Genomic DNA, 13,833 nt, shown 5'->3' on the forward strand with positions numbered 1-13,833 from the left:
TCCGTCCGTTTACTGCAGGCAGTAAATATTTTGGAGTCTATATTATGGCTTCCTATCGGTGGAATATTGAGAAAAATTATGATAAAAACTCATATGAAATGTTTGTTTTTAAAAATACCTAGACATGATTGTGGTTTACGAGTCATTATCAACATAGAAATATAACAATATATAGCTGCCATAGAAACAAACATATCTATCTTCAAATTATAGCTATTAGAAGAAAAAACAGGCGAAAACGATGTCGTACATCCGACTTTTATCTCGTACATCTGCCATAAGTTTTATTCACATCCAAGATATCGGTGTCTCGTATTTATACTTAATTTATTTAAAATACAATTTATATGCTTTATAATTTCATTAACTTAAACATATAATATTGCTATTCTAGTTTTAGTTTTGCCTTCGTATGTTTCAGTGTCTTTGAAGGGATTCAACTTGTTCTCAAGTCAAACCCTACATGCCAATGGATGTGTGTAAGGTTGCGGGGCGTGTGTGAGCGTGAGTGTGTGATTGTGAGCGTTTGCCACACGTAACGAGACTTTACAAAATTACCTAAGCAATAACTCAAAATGCACAACATAAACAAAGACTACATACAAACGTAGAAAACAGCAAAAGGTTTTTTTCTGCTCTATAGATTAGCGTTAATTGTAATCGTTATCAGAGGGCGGCTACATACAGTATATATAATACCTAAGACGTTAAACAGAGCTGCCAATAGGCGAATATAAAAAATAATTACGCGTTTACACAAAACAAAAAACATACAAATAGGAGAAAAAACAATTTTTTCAATTTCGAAAACGCTGCCCAGGACGTAATGTCAACGTAACAAACTAGGATCCCATAAAAATGGGTGACTGAGATATATATATATATGTATATAGAGAGTGAGAGAGAGAGCGCGCGCTTAGAGCACGCAACCAATTAAGAAATGATGATCATACAAACAAAGTGTAGGGATAGGAGGCTGGCTGTGGCTGGGTTGTGGGTTAGGAGTGGGAATGGTTACTCGGCAAGGACGCAAAGGCCATCACAGTTAGGCCACATAAATAAACATGTTGATGTCATCGTCGTCGCGTCTCATATACTTGTGCTCAATGAGCCATTCAAGCTGCTCCTTAATCATCTTCTTAGATGGCAGGAACATGTTCTTCAGTATGTCAATCAGCTCCGCCTGTAAGCATATAAGACAGTTCAATAATTAAGTTTGACTTCCTTATAAATCTTAACACACCTGCAGCGCCGCATTGTTCATGCGTTTGCGCACCTTCATAATCTTTATTATTGCCTCCTGGGTGCGCAATATGCGCAGCTGCACAATGGACTGATTATCCTCCTGCTGCGAACGCTCCGTGCTCAATTGCAGCCGTCCAATTAGATTTAACTGCGGCCGTAAACATAAATGCTTTAGTAACATCTAGAGCAGATGGTTTCGATATATATAACATACCTTGCCGCGCCGTTGAGATTTGCCATTCTTCACAATGGCAAACTCCTGATTGATATAGAACATGGTGTTCTCGGCAAAATCTTTGGGCGAACTAATGGCTGCTGGCTCCATAAGCAAGATTTGTTTTTTGATCTTGGGAAATGCGACCAGCGACCATAAAGTGCGTCGCAGTTCGGGATCTGTTGAAAAATAAAATAATTAAGTTTAAATCGTTTCCCGCAGTATAGTTGAAATTCTTTACTAACCGGGCAGCTCGGTGGCTAAACGTAGATTCTCATATGAGATCTTGTCGTGCTGCCGCTGATTCCAGGCAAAGAGCACAGCCATTTGAAAGGTGGTCACATCGAGATCGTAGCGACCGAAATTGTTAACGAATGTGATGGTGCCATTGCTCATGTGATGATACCATTGCAGCTTACGGCCGGAATGCTTTTTCTTGTAAAACTCCTCAACATCGGGTATATAGTCCTCCAGTTCGATGGGCAGCGAAACTGAGACACGCTCCGAACAGCGCGCCCAGGCGCCAGCATTGAGTATTTTTATATTGATGGCATCATGACGGCTTATCGAGTTACGGAATTGAGTATTTAAATCCTCGCTCACCTGTTTTTGGTGCGGAAGCACGGAATAGGTATTTGTAATAAAACAGCTGCGCGTATTGTATATTGGTAGAAACTTACCTTAATGTCCTGGAACATGCGTGCTAGCCTGTTGACATAGTCTGCGGGCATGCCCACCTCGCGCAGCCATTCAACAATGTCCTCCTCCTTTTCACTATCAGCACTTGTGCCAAGGATTAAACTACAAACCAATAAATGCACGTAAAATAAGTTGTAATTCTGGATAAGACCTAGATTATAGGGAAAAGGTATTTCCCTCAGCACTTACCGTCTCGTCAAGTGCACCTTGTGGTACCTCATAAAGACATCCTTGTTGTTCACATACTTAAGGACGAGCAGCACATCCCGTAGACGTGCATCGATCTGCTCGCTGGTGAGGCGCTTGCTCAGAGGCGTGCGCCTGAGCAGCATGTCACAGTAGTTGGCCAGCAGCTCAGGGCATTTGCTTTCCGGTGCTGTGTATTTGACACCGCGATTCGCAATGCTTGTGGGCAGCTCCATTTTGAACACACTGGTGTCGTTGACCACCATTTTGAAGGCAATGTCGCGGGCAGTGAGAAAGCGCGGATCATCGTTGAACGCATTGCGAACCAGATCGCTAAACTTATTGAAGAGCTCCAACAGTCGTTCCACGTACTTTTCCGAGTCCTGAGTAATGATCTCCGAGGCGGACTGCATGTCAGCTAGGCCGGCGGACTTGATATGCCGCTGCAGATCGCCCATCATTGCCTCGACGCCCTCCCCGTCCAGCACGCGATCCATCAGGCGAAACATTAGATTTAAACGGTCCGTCTCGTAATCACGTATCAGCGCCGGGCACTCGGCTATGATCGAATTGAGGTGATCCACAATTAGCACCTTGACCAGACGGCATGTTAGTATGTTAAAGCTGCTAGGCTCCAGGTAACGCTTGGCGCGGACCTCCTCCTCGCGCAGCTTGGCGTCCGCGTATTTCATGTAGGCTAGCACGCCGTTCTCTTGCTGCTGCTCTGCGGATTTAAGCCGATAGAAGTCGGCGGTGGCCTTTAAATAGGCCTTCTCAAAATACTCCCGATAGATTTCCAACTTGTCCTCTGCATTCGAGGACAGATTAACATAGCTTTCACGCACCCCGACTACAAGTTGGGCATCGTAGGCGTCGCCATTGCGTTCGGCATGGACAATCTTCATGGCTGACTCTTGCAGGCGATCCTTGATGTCGTGAAAAATGTGCTTGTTCCACGAATCGAGCATTAGCTTGCGAACCGGACTGTCCTCTGTGGGACTCTTCTTGGAGCTTGAGGCAGCAGCTGTGGCGGAATTGCTAGCGGCGCCAACGCTGGTGGAAGCAGCACTAGAAGCCGCTGCCGATGTTGAGGCCTTTGCGGAGGAACTGCTTAAGGATGCTTGATTGCTGGTGGAGGCAGCGGCATTCGAGGTGGATGCGCCACCGCCAGCGGAGGTTGATGACGATGTGGAGCTGGAACTGGACGCAGGTTTTACCTGCGGCGACTGTTCCAACTGACGAAATGGCAGCGGCAGGTAATTGGACTGTGTGAAGAATTTACGCCATTCCACAATGTAGGTGGCCAATAGCGCCTGTTCGCCCCGTTGCGCCTGTACCTTGGACTGGGCCTGCACAATGAATTCGACAATGTCCTGCTGGAGGCCGTCATAGATTTTGGAGGCTCCCTTCTCGTCCCACAGGCACACGAAGTGCACGCCAAAGAAGAGATCCTGCCATTCGAGCTGCGATACCGTCTCCTGGCGCAGCAGCTTGAGAACAATTTTTCTTTTCTCTGGCCATACCTCGTCGAATATGTCCCTGTCCCGTTTGCCTATCGCCCGCAGCATGGTGTTTTGGTCGCAGTCCCTTTGTTCTTGGCTACGCTCAACTTCACCTTCTCCTTTAATTATGGAACCAAATCAAAAAAAAATGTTGTGATCAAAAGAAACGCTAATTCTCCGCCTATATGCGGCCGATAGTAATTTTCAACCGATTTGTTGTTGTGAGAGTGCGATAACAGTTGATAGCAGGAACTATAACATGACCATAACAGCGTACAGCTGTTATTGAACATAGTCGATTATTTGTTTGAATATTAGTTTTTCATGCAAGTATTGCTTTTCTTGTCAATAAAAATTGAGAGCTATATATTGTCCGCGACTATTGACGTCAGATAATCTGCATTTATCGAGCAATTTTTTGTTGTGACAGTGCAATAAATTATTTATCGAAAGGGCCAGTTGCAGTATGGTAACATGTCGTCAGTCTGGCAACGTAACATAGTGAATGTCAGATGGAGCAGCTGCAAAATGCTTGCACGCACACACAGATAAAAAGTGTATTTTAAGTGCCAAGTGCTGCACTGCGAGTGTGGAAAAGTGCGGGAAATTATTGCAGCGAGACTGTCAAAAATAGTGTTAAGACAAAATTTAAGAAAGCCTGCAATTGCTAATAACAAAGTGAAATGAAGAGTGTCAGCGGCAAAAAGATTCTATATAAGCAACAAAATATTGGTAGCATGTTTTGTGAATTTCGTAAATCTCTCGTTTCGTTTTGGTTTTTTTCTTCTATACCACAAAAAAGGGCGCGTGAGTGAGACGACAGTAGTTTGCAGCAAGGCAAGAAAATCTAGCCATCCCGCCTACTCGTATGCGACTCACACGTTGCAGACTTTAAGTCTGCTCGCTCTCAAATGTTTGACATTTTTCACATTCAGCATTTTCCCTTTGTTCGTCGGCGGGTCTCGTCATATGGCTCGTATAAACGCTCGTGCGTGCGTAACAAATAAAATTTAAAAAAATAAACGCAAAATATCGGTGTTTGAAATTTACAAAAATATTGCACATGTGTAAATAAACATCTATTAAATGCGCATGCAGTGACAAGTGTTTAAATTCATTGAGAAATATGCGTAAAAAGCGTTATTTCGTGATTACTACGGCGACGACGACGACGACGACATCAAAGCCAACAACAACGAGCTGCTGCGTTCATTGACGTGACGCGCGAGTGTGAGTGTGTGTGTGTATGTGAATATATGTGTTTATATGCGCTAGTGTATGCGGGTGTTGCGAGTTGTTTTCAAATAAATAAAATACATAACAAAAGTCAGCAGCAACAAGAACAACAACAATCAAAGCACCACATACCTAATTGCGAGTGCTTATGCCGCTGGCGCCCCAGCGTCAAACTGCGTACATATGTACATACATAAATAAAACAAAGCTATATATATATATATTTATTTACTTCAATTTAGTCCGCGTGTCTCGTTGCGCGCAAATTCTATGTGAAAAGAAAGTATGGTCAACAGTCAATGCAATCTATGCAGTAAAATGTGTATTTGTCTGTGTCTGTGTGTGTGCGTATGTGTTTTTAGTGTATAGAATTGAATAAGCAGTAGTATAAGCAAAGAAAGTTAAAAGCAATAGCAACGGCAAAGCAACAAGAAGAAGAGGAAGAAGAAGACAACGAGCAGCAACACAAATGAAGCAATACAATTCAGTTCAATTTTAAACATCAATTGTCTGTCCCGAAGCATTAAACAAGGCTCAAAAATTTTTGCCAATGAGTCGCAGACAGTCATTGGATCGACCAGGTGAGCATTAAAAAAATTCCCCTTACCTATTGTAATTAGCATTTCATTACAATTGCTCAGCATCAGCGGCCTGCATACGTGCACTTTGCGCGCACACTCTCGCTCTCACTCTTTTTCTCTCTGTATCGTTATCGACGTCTCTGTGGTATTGAAGAGCGCTCTCGTTGTGTTGCTCTCGCTGCTGCTGCTGCTAAAAATAAAGTGCTCTCGCTGCTCTGAAAATGCTGCGCGGCGCAGCTGCTTTGAGCTGTCAGTGTTGCTGTATATTATGCTATTGTTCTTGCTGTTGTAGCAAACAGCAGAGGCAGCAACAACTGTGAAAACAAGCAACAGCAACTAAACGCCAAAACTGTTGTGATGCAAAGCCAAAAGTACTTAACAACGGGGCAGAGAATCTATCTCTCTCCTTTCATTCTTTTTTGTTGTTTGTCTTAAGCCGTGGTGAATTTCTATGTCTACCTTTTGAGGTAACAAATTTTCCATTGAGAGACGCAAAATTTGATTGGAATGACGGCCAAATGGCGCTAATTTATGCCAGCCAAATGCAATTAAAGCGCTCGTTCGTTTTGGCAATACGATTTTATTTATATTTTTTAGCCATGCCTTTGTTTTGATGCGATTTATGTTAAGTAAAAACCCAAAAAGAGAAAGTGTCGCGAGCGTTGCAACATTTTGTAAATGTAAATGTGACCCAAAAGTATGAGAAAGCAGTGCGTAAAAAAGGTAAAGGCCAAGAGACGAAAACGGAAACACATAAAAAAAAATATATCTATATTTAAAATAAGCGTAAAAAACGCTCATGTTGCTACTATGATAAATTTGTATCTTTTTGTTGGCGAGTTTGCGTGGACATCCGTTTTCAAGGCGCTTTTTATTTGCTGTCTTTAATTTTCACTTCGCCTTCATTTGGCTGGTCTAAGGTCGCCACATTGGACTTAGCCGCGTGCCATTATTGCCACTTAGAGCTGCAATTAAGCTGAACAATGTAAACAATGAAAGGCAATTAAATCGCTGATATTAACATGCAAATAAAGTTCAATTTATGCAAAAACAACCTATCAAGTGTTGTCGTTTTTATTTTACTCTTTATTAATCATATTTGAATTGCGAAAATGTTTAATAATAAATTAATTTCATGACAATTTGATTTAATTTTCTAAATATTTTATACGTGAATATTAATAACTAAACCCTTACAAAAGGGTAGACATATAGTTCACAAACCTTACGAAGGTTATGAACTCGTAGCACAAATAACACAGAAAACACTAATCTGAATGCTTATTGCAAAAAGTAGCTTATTAAAACCATTTTGAGCTAATCAAAACCTATTATTATTAGTTACTTAACAGTCCATGCATTTGCAAGATATAAGGCAAGATTTCTAAAGCGAGATCGAGAAAAATTAGGCGTTCTCAATATCTGCAAGACATTCTCGCATACAGGCTTTCTTTAAAATCTCAACAGAAGCACAAGAAGCATCTCTGATCCCATATAATATATTTATTCATGCCTGCTTGACTGAGTGATCGTCGATCACAGAGACTATAAAAGCTATAGATTTGCAATTTGAAATATATATTCTCATATACCATATGCGGAAGGAGTATTATAAATTTTTAGTCGATCTCACAATATCGATAAAAATCGATTAAGAGACATCCGCCTGAATATCTTTGTTATTCCCCTCGAAATTGACAAGAAAAAAAACTCATGGTAAAAGAACCTTGCGATTTGGTATATACACTCACACAAACAAGGATCGGACTGTTAATACCGAAGTAAATCATGACTGCTTTGGTCTATATGTGTGCTTTGTTGTCATAGGTATTTTGATATGCTGCGCTGAGCAATTTTCACTAATCTTTAAAATACCAGTTATTTACCAGTTTAGGACTGGTAATGCGTTTTGCTTTTTGTACCCTGAACCTATTAAAAAGGGTAAAAGGAGTATAATGTATTTGTGGAAATGTATGTTACAGGCAGAAGGAAGCATCTCCGACCCATAAAGTATATATATTCTTGATTAGCATCAATAGCCGAGTCAATCTAGACATATCCGTCTTGTCCGTATGTATGATCGCAAGGATCTCAGAACCTTTAAGAGCTAGTGAGGTGAAATTTGGAATGTAGGTCCTCCTAATGCCCGCAAACAATATATTAAATATATATCGAAAACCAGTTTTTTAAGCAATCTCGTAAGTTATACGAGCTAGAGTCACCAAACTTGACATGTAGCTTCTTGAATAGGATATATATATATATCAAGTATCTTCAACTTTATAGCTATTATTTCGGTTGGTAGAAGTGGGTTGAGGGTATTCCCTAGTCGGAAATTCCCGACAAGAGCCTCTGACGTGTTCTTGTTGTACCTAGGCTTAGCAATAGGCGTGTAAATTATTTTTTGAAGTCCTTATGCATTTTTTTCTGCAGTGAGACAAACGCGTGTGTAGTTTTATTGCGGCATAAGTATCCGGATATTTGAGTCAAAGTTCGGTTTAAGTCAAAGTTCGGTGCGTTCCTGTCGCTGATTTTGATTACTCTATTTTTTAGGTTTCTGGAAAAAACTTCTGAATTAAGTGAAATGACTAGTACAGAAATCGTAAGAGAACAGAGCTTTGGTGTTTCCGTTATCAGCATCGCTGAGGAAAATTATTTTCCGCGCCAAACGATTAAGTATTAAATTGATATATGAATATATATATATATAAACCAATCTGATCCAGAGCCGTAAGGTCGAGCTAGTGCTATAAAGTATTTAAAATATTAACTCACTGTTCAAACCCAAAGGGGAAGATTTTAAGTGAAATAGTATGTATTATTTATATTATTATAAATTTCCTTAAAATAGATGAGCGTATTTTTAAATACTCATCCATAAAATGGTATTGCCTGTGTAAATAAAAAAAAAACCGTAAAAAATACACCTGCATGTCAGAAAGTTAGCCTTGGTGTCTCAATAACTAAGGCTTTTAAATGATTTTGCATTTCCCTCTGGCAATTGATTGATCAGAGGACAGTTGTTCTTCAAAAAAATTAGAAACCAACCTTCCTTACGGATGTCTTGGGGTAAAGTGTCTGTATAGATTGCCCAAAATGAAAACTATCCCAAAGACTTTATCCAGACCTTGGTAGATTGCAATCCAATCCGGCTCCAGCAAGCCTTGCTAAAGGCAGCCTGGGGCTCAACTAAGGGTATCTCCTACCTCGTGTATTCTCGTGTGGAGCACATTTACTTCTTTTTCTAAGTATTACGTTGATTATAAAACTATGAAATATCAGATGCACATTTTACACTTGTTTAAGCTTGAAAATAATTTATGACAGCAATTGCAAATTTTTTTTTTGATTTCAATTTGAAATTGGAACACCCCTTGTTGATTGGTCTGGCGACGCCTACACGAGTGTTAAATGCATTAACCCGTTAATTTATTTATAAAATTCAATGTTCACGCGGCTAAACGCCGGAGCCCAACACAAATCGTTCTCAATGCAAAGTAGCTTCAACAACAATAAAACCAACAATGATAATAACAACAACTTGGAGCAGGCAGCCGCGTTTTTTTTTATTTATGTATTTTGTAGGTCAGGGTTGTCGCGTGTAATGCAAAACGTGCCAGCAAATTGAATGAATCAAGCGGGCTCTGCTTGCCTGCTTGCAACCACAACCACAACAACAAGAACAAATACGACAGTTACAACAACAAACAAGGCAACAGACTGGTCTAATAAGCCACATCACTGCATAAATTATAAACAATAATAAAAACATAAACTGCGACGCGAATTGTATGCGTTTTTAAAAGCTTAAGGGTTCGATGCCTTGCACTTGGCACAAACTCGTAATTTATTTAAACAATAGATGAAAACGGAAAACATACACAGCGCAATAAAGTCTTAATAAATTGTTGGCACGCGATGCAACAGCTGCAGTCATAGCCGGGTCTGCAATTGTCGAAGGTTGTTATCGGAAAATGGGTATATTTGTTTTGTTTAATTAAAACCTCCGGGGTTAGAGATATCAAACTTAAAATACTTGATTTTTTATTCTCAAATATTTTCAATGCGTTTTGTTTCATACAATCGTTTTCCATCAATTTTCCGTATTTGCGGGTGGAATTTCCGTACTTGCTGAAAAAAGTGTTTAGTAAATTTGAATGAAGCTCTTTGAAAATCGTTTGGTACAAACTTGCAACCTTTGACCCTAATTTTTACCTAGGCTGGTTTGCTTTTGCGAAATTGTATACATTGAATCCTATTTACCACCAAGTAGTGGTGGATTTTTCGAAAAGAGTGAAACACGTCTTTAACACATTTGAGCAAATATTTCTACAAACTCAGCTTTCCGATTCTTACGATCGGGATAGATATTTGCATATATATAGACATATATATATATCCTAGTATTTGAACACTTTTACTATTCATTGGCAGATTACTGATTTATTTATAGTTTATGTTTGCTATTTGCTGTTGTAAGGCCACCTTTTTTATTTGTCAAAGCGTGACTAAAGCTCATTAAATGTGATATAAATGCTGAATCGATTTTCCACGCTATTAGACGCTTATTAAGATTGTCTATTAGCAGTCCATGGTTTACATTCAACTTGCTACTCATAAACACAATTTTGGCCACAATTTTATCTGATTTGAATACATATTCATATTTAAATAATGTATACATATTTTTTCTTGTTGGGATTCAAGGGCGTTCGACAAATCGGTTTTTGACTTTTCCTGATAAGCGTGTTTATCGATTGAAAGATAAATAAATTACCAAACAAAAATAAATAAAGCGAGAACAACTCAATTATATGTATACTTTATCATTAGCTGACATTATTCTGGTATTCTGGTATATGAAATCGTGATAAACCTACTTATCATAGTAGAGCTAAGCATTTAATATTGCCTTATTACGTTAAAAAATGAATTTAGTTATTTGCGTTGAATATCTATAAAGAGACAAATCCTTCTACTATCTGAATCAGCCGTTAAAACGCGTTTGTTGATTTGGTTGTAAATAATAGTTTTTTTTTTGCACTTACTTGAAATGTTTCTCGCCCATGCGTATTAATAATTAAATGATGTACATTTAAACTATTTCTTTTTCCTGACTTTCATGTTATTTATCTTTCTTAAAGGAGTTTAGCGGTTTTATTATTTATTATTATTATTATAGTCAGCACCATTTGTGAAATGGTTCCAAGAATATCTTAAGGTAGTTGCTTACTTGATTCAATCCTCAGATTGTGTTTTAGTTGACCGTGGTTTTCTTTTGATTATGAGAATTATGGCTTAGTCATCAGAAAGATTACGGACAATTAATTAAGTGGCTACAATCACAAGCTTGAAGAAGGTCTATGATTTCATCACAGTTACTGATAACAAATCGTAAATGTGCCTACCAAATAAAGTAAAAACGAGTACTATAACAGAGTAGCCAGATTTACACATACAAACGAGGTTAGTTTAATACATGTTAGCGTTTTAGTTATGATTATTTTATTCTTTGAAGTGTAAAAGTTGATGCTTAATTTAAAATACAAGTTTGAGTTTAACATTGACTTTATGTTCGCCTTGCTTGTAGTTCATACGTTCATACGTACCGGTGGTCAGGAAGAAGGATGAAACTAAAAAAACATAATATTATAACACTTTTTCATACTCAGTATTTGGCTTATCAACTCAAGTTGTTTTGCGTTTTGTTCGAGAGCGCAGTATGAAACACAAGGCGACTCTCTCGGGCTCTCTTTTGTTTTTGCACTCTTGATTAATGCGCTTTCGCGCCTTGAGTTTATCATTAAGATGTTGTTTTTGTAAGGGTTGTTAAATAATTTACTAATTTACTAAACACGAGGAAAAACTACAACTAAGCAGACGGTACTGAGTTAAATGTTAACGGAGCATTAGTATAAAACCGGTTCACGAGCAATTAGTTTCGACAACTAGTTGCGGAACTGGAACAGCTAATGCTTTTAAGTGATTGGCACTTTTCCTGGGTGCACAGAAAAATGTGTCACAGAGTAAAGCATAAGTACAGATATTGCCCTTGCTTTCCTTTTCTTTGTCACCTCCCATCGCATTCTTTTTAGTTGTCTGCTGACTTGTAAATCCTTGTTGCTGTGCTTTTAGGTGCAATTGCTTTGATTTCATGTCTGAAAAGTTTTCTCATTTGAAAAGCGCGCTCGAAAAATCATAGGAATCTCTGCGGCTGCTATCTGCATGTATGTTTGTGTGTGCGCGTACGCACGTGTACGTGCGTATGTGTGTGTCCATTAAAAGTTTACACTTTTTGGGGGTTAATCGCTGGCATCAAAGTGGTTGCTTTGTTCGGCTGACTGTTCGCTGGCTGGATTGTGGGCGATGTGTATCTATCTATTAAAAAATCGAGGAGAATCGAGCGAATCGCGTCCCGGAATGGGCAAAGACGATGCCCGCTGACGCTGACGCCGACACCGACGCCGACGACAACGACCCGCGACGATGACGACGACATCAAATATTTTGAGCGCAACATGCGCTCTTTCAGGAAATTGTTTTTGTTGGAGCAGCAGCAGCACCGGTAACAGCGTGACGGCAAAATTAACGCCAATAACAAAAGCGAGCGCGAGAGTTGCTTTTGGGTGCAACTGTGTTTCGTTTCTGCTCTTTCTTTCATAGCCCGTTGCAAATGTCGCTCAAAAGTAGGCAGCACATTGGAATACACATATTTCGCAATGAAACGAAGCACAAGAACAAAACCAATCCAAAATAAAAAGAATGGGACATAGAACAGGTCAGCAATTGTGGCAGACAACTATTAACCACATAGGCATTGCCATATTTCATGAGAATAAACAATCTGGTAACCTGCAAATCTTTTTAATCAGTCGCTGCATATATATTCATAGCACTTGGCTTTGTGTGCGTATATCTATGTCGTATGTATTTACTTGCAAATTCTATTCTCAGTTGGCAGCCCCATTTCGAGTAATTTCCGATGCCTGCACATCTCACAAAGATGTTTTGTGAAGCACCAGTTGGGCATAAATTATATTTGCCTAACCTACACCCCCATCACCACCCCCACCCCCACCAACACCTAACCCTGCCCACTCAACACCAATATGGCGTCAACGGATGTGGTTTTCGATGCTGTGTGGCTGTGTGTGTTTGTAGGTGTGTATATGTGTGTAAGTCTGAAGCACACGTTCATTAAATCGATTTTGGTAACAGTTGTGTTGCCGCTTTCATTAAGGGTTATTCCGGCTTGATCTGAGCAATGGCAGTGGCACAACAATGAGCCGTAGAACCCAAACTAAACGCTGTTCTCTGTTCGGGCACATGACGAACGCATGTCCTGCCATCGGGCCGCCATCGTGCGTTTTCAGCCTCCATTTGTTTTGCTGCTCTCAGGAGAGTTTGTCGTCGGGAGTTTTTGATTTTCGACATGTCGCCGCCGCTTCCTTCTCTCCCTGTTTAATTCTACTTGATGCTTGAATTCAACCCTTTTTTCGTTGTGTGCACACACACACACACACACACACACACAAACACGTAAAGTTTTGCATATTTATTATAGATAATTTGTGTACAGGTTTTGTGCTGGCGCGCAAACTCTCAACAACGTCCTGTAAGCATCCTGTCCCTGTCCCATTCCCCAACCGTTATCCGTCCTTGTCTGCTGTTGCATATTCCGCATATGCTGTTTGTTCTTTTTGAGGCGATGCGGCGCTCTCTAATTAATTTCAGGCTTGTGCAAATGTGAAAATTGTATAAAGCCAAAAAATAATGATACGGGTTGATAATTAGCATTTTTGATGTCTGGCAACGCTGTACCAAAACTCGAAGCTCTTGTGTGTTTGTGTGCATTAGGTAATTGAGATTAATGTTATTTGGCATATTTAAAATATTTCATGTGTGTTGTACTTTATTGGTCTTCTACAAAAAGGTGGATCCTAATGTACATCTATGGCCATATAAATGGCATAAATAACCTTTACAGAAACATTTTTGATATTTTCTTAAAAGTTAATAAAACGCGAAACAAAATAACATAATAATATAATAATTGACAAGATGGTTCAGCAAATTTTTTGGCCATATAAACAGAACTTTTTAGAAATGCGATTTTAATATATATAATATAATACTGTGTAATAAATACAGAATTTAAGATAACGTCTTC

The 13,833-nt window shown here is 39.4% G+C and overlaps 2 protein-coding genes and 1 long non-coding RNA gene across 4 annotated transcripts in view; 1 reads left to right on the top strand and 2 right to left on the bottom strand.

Moving 5' to 3' along the window:
- Positions 1–310: 310 nt before the first annotated feature.
- On the bottom strand, positions 311–4,055 carry Cul5 (cullin 5). Its single transcript, XM_064679811.1, has 6 exons — positions 2,348–4,055; positions 2,140–2,260; positions 1,705–2,062; positions 1,460–1,638; positions 1,244–1,393; positions 311–1,183 (listed from the first exon to the last, which is right to left on the bottom strand). The coding sequence occupies exons 1-6, from the start codon at positions 3,910–3,912 to the stop codon at positions 1,046–1,048; spliced, it is 2,511 nt and encodes an 836-aa protein (XP_064535881.1). The 5' UTR covers positions 3,913–4,055; the 3' UTR covers positions 311–1,045.
- Positions 4,056–4,360: 305 nt separating this feature from the next.
- The window catches only part of Bicra (BRD4 interacting chromatin remodeling complex associated protein), a 62,446-nt gene continuing 52,973 nt past the window's right edge, over positions 4,361–13,833 (top strand). The window contains exon 1 of one of the 2 annotated variants that reach the window (XM_064679789.1): positions 4,361–5,663. In XM_064679789.1, coding sequence (XP_064535859.1) covers positions 5,633–5,663 — 31 coding nt within the window. In that variant the 5' untranslated portion in view covers positions 4,361–5,632. The remainder of the gene's footprint in view (positions 5,664–13,833) is intronic. The other variant, XM_064679797.1, reaches the window with a different exon arrangement.
- LOC135426622 (uncharacterized) lies at positions 6,418–8,975 on the bottom strand. The gene is made up of 2 exons (XR_010435928.1): positions 8,712–8,975; positions 6,418–6,639 (listed from the first exon to the last, which is right to left on the bottom strand). It is a non-coding gene; the product is annotated as an uncharacterized LOC135426622 (long non-coding RNA).

Source organism: Drosophila montana, unplaced genomic scaffold (genome assembly GCF_035044405.1).
Source record: "Drosophila montana isolate Dmon_TW-CO22-7 unplaced genomic scaffold, ASM3504440v1 contig_1264_1, whole genome shotgun sequence".
NCBI lineage: Eukaryota > Metazoa > Arthropoda > Insecta > Diptera > Drosophilidae > Drosophila > Drosophila montana.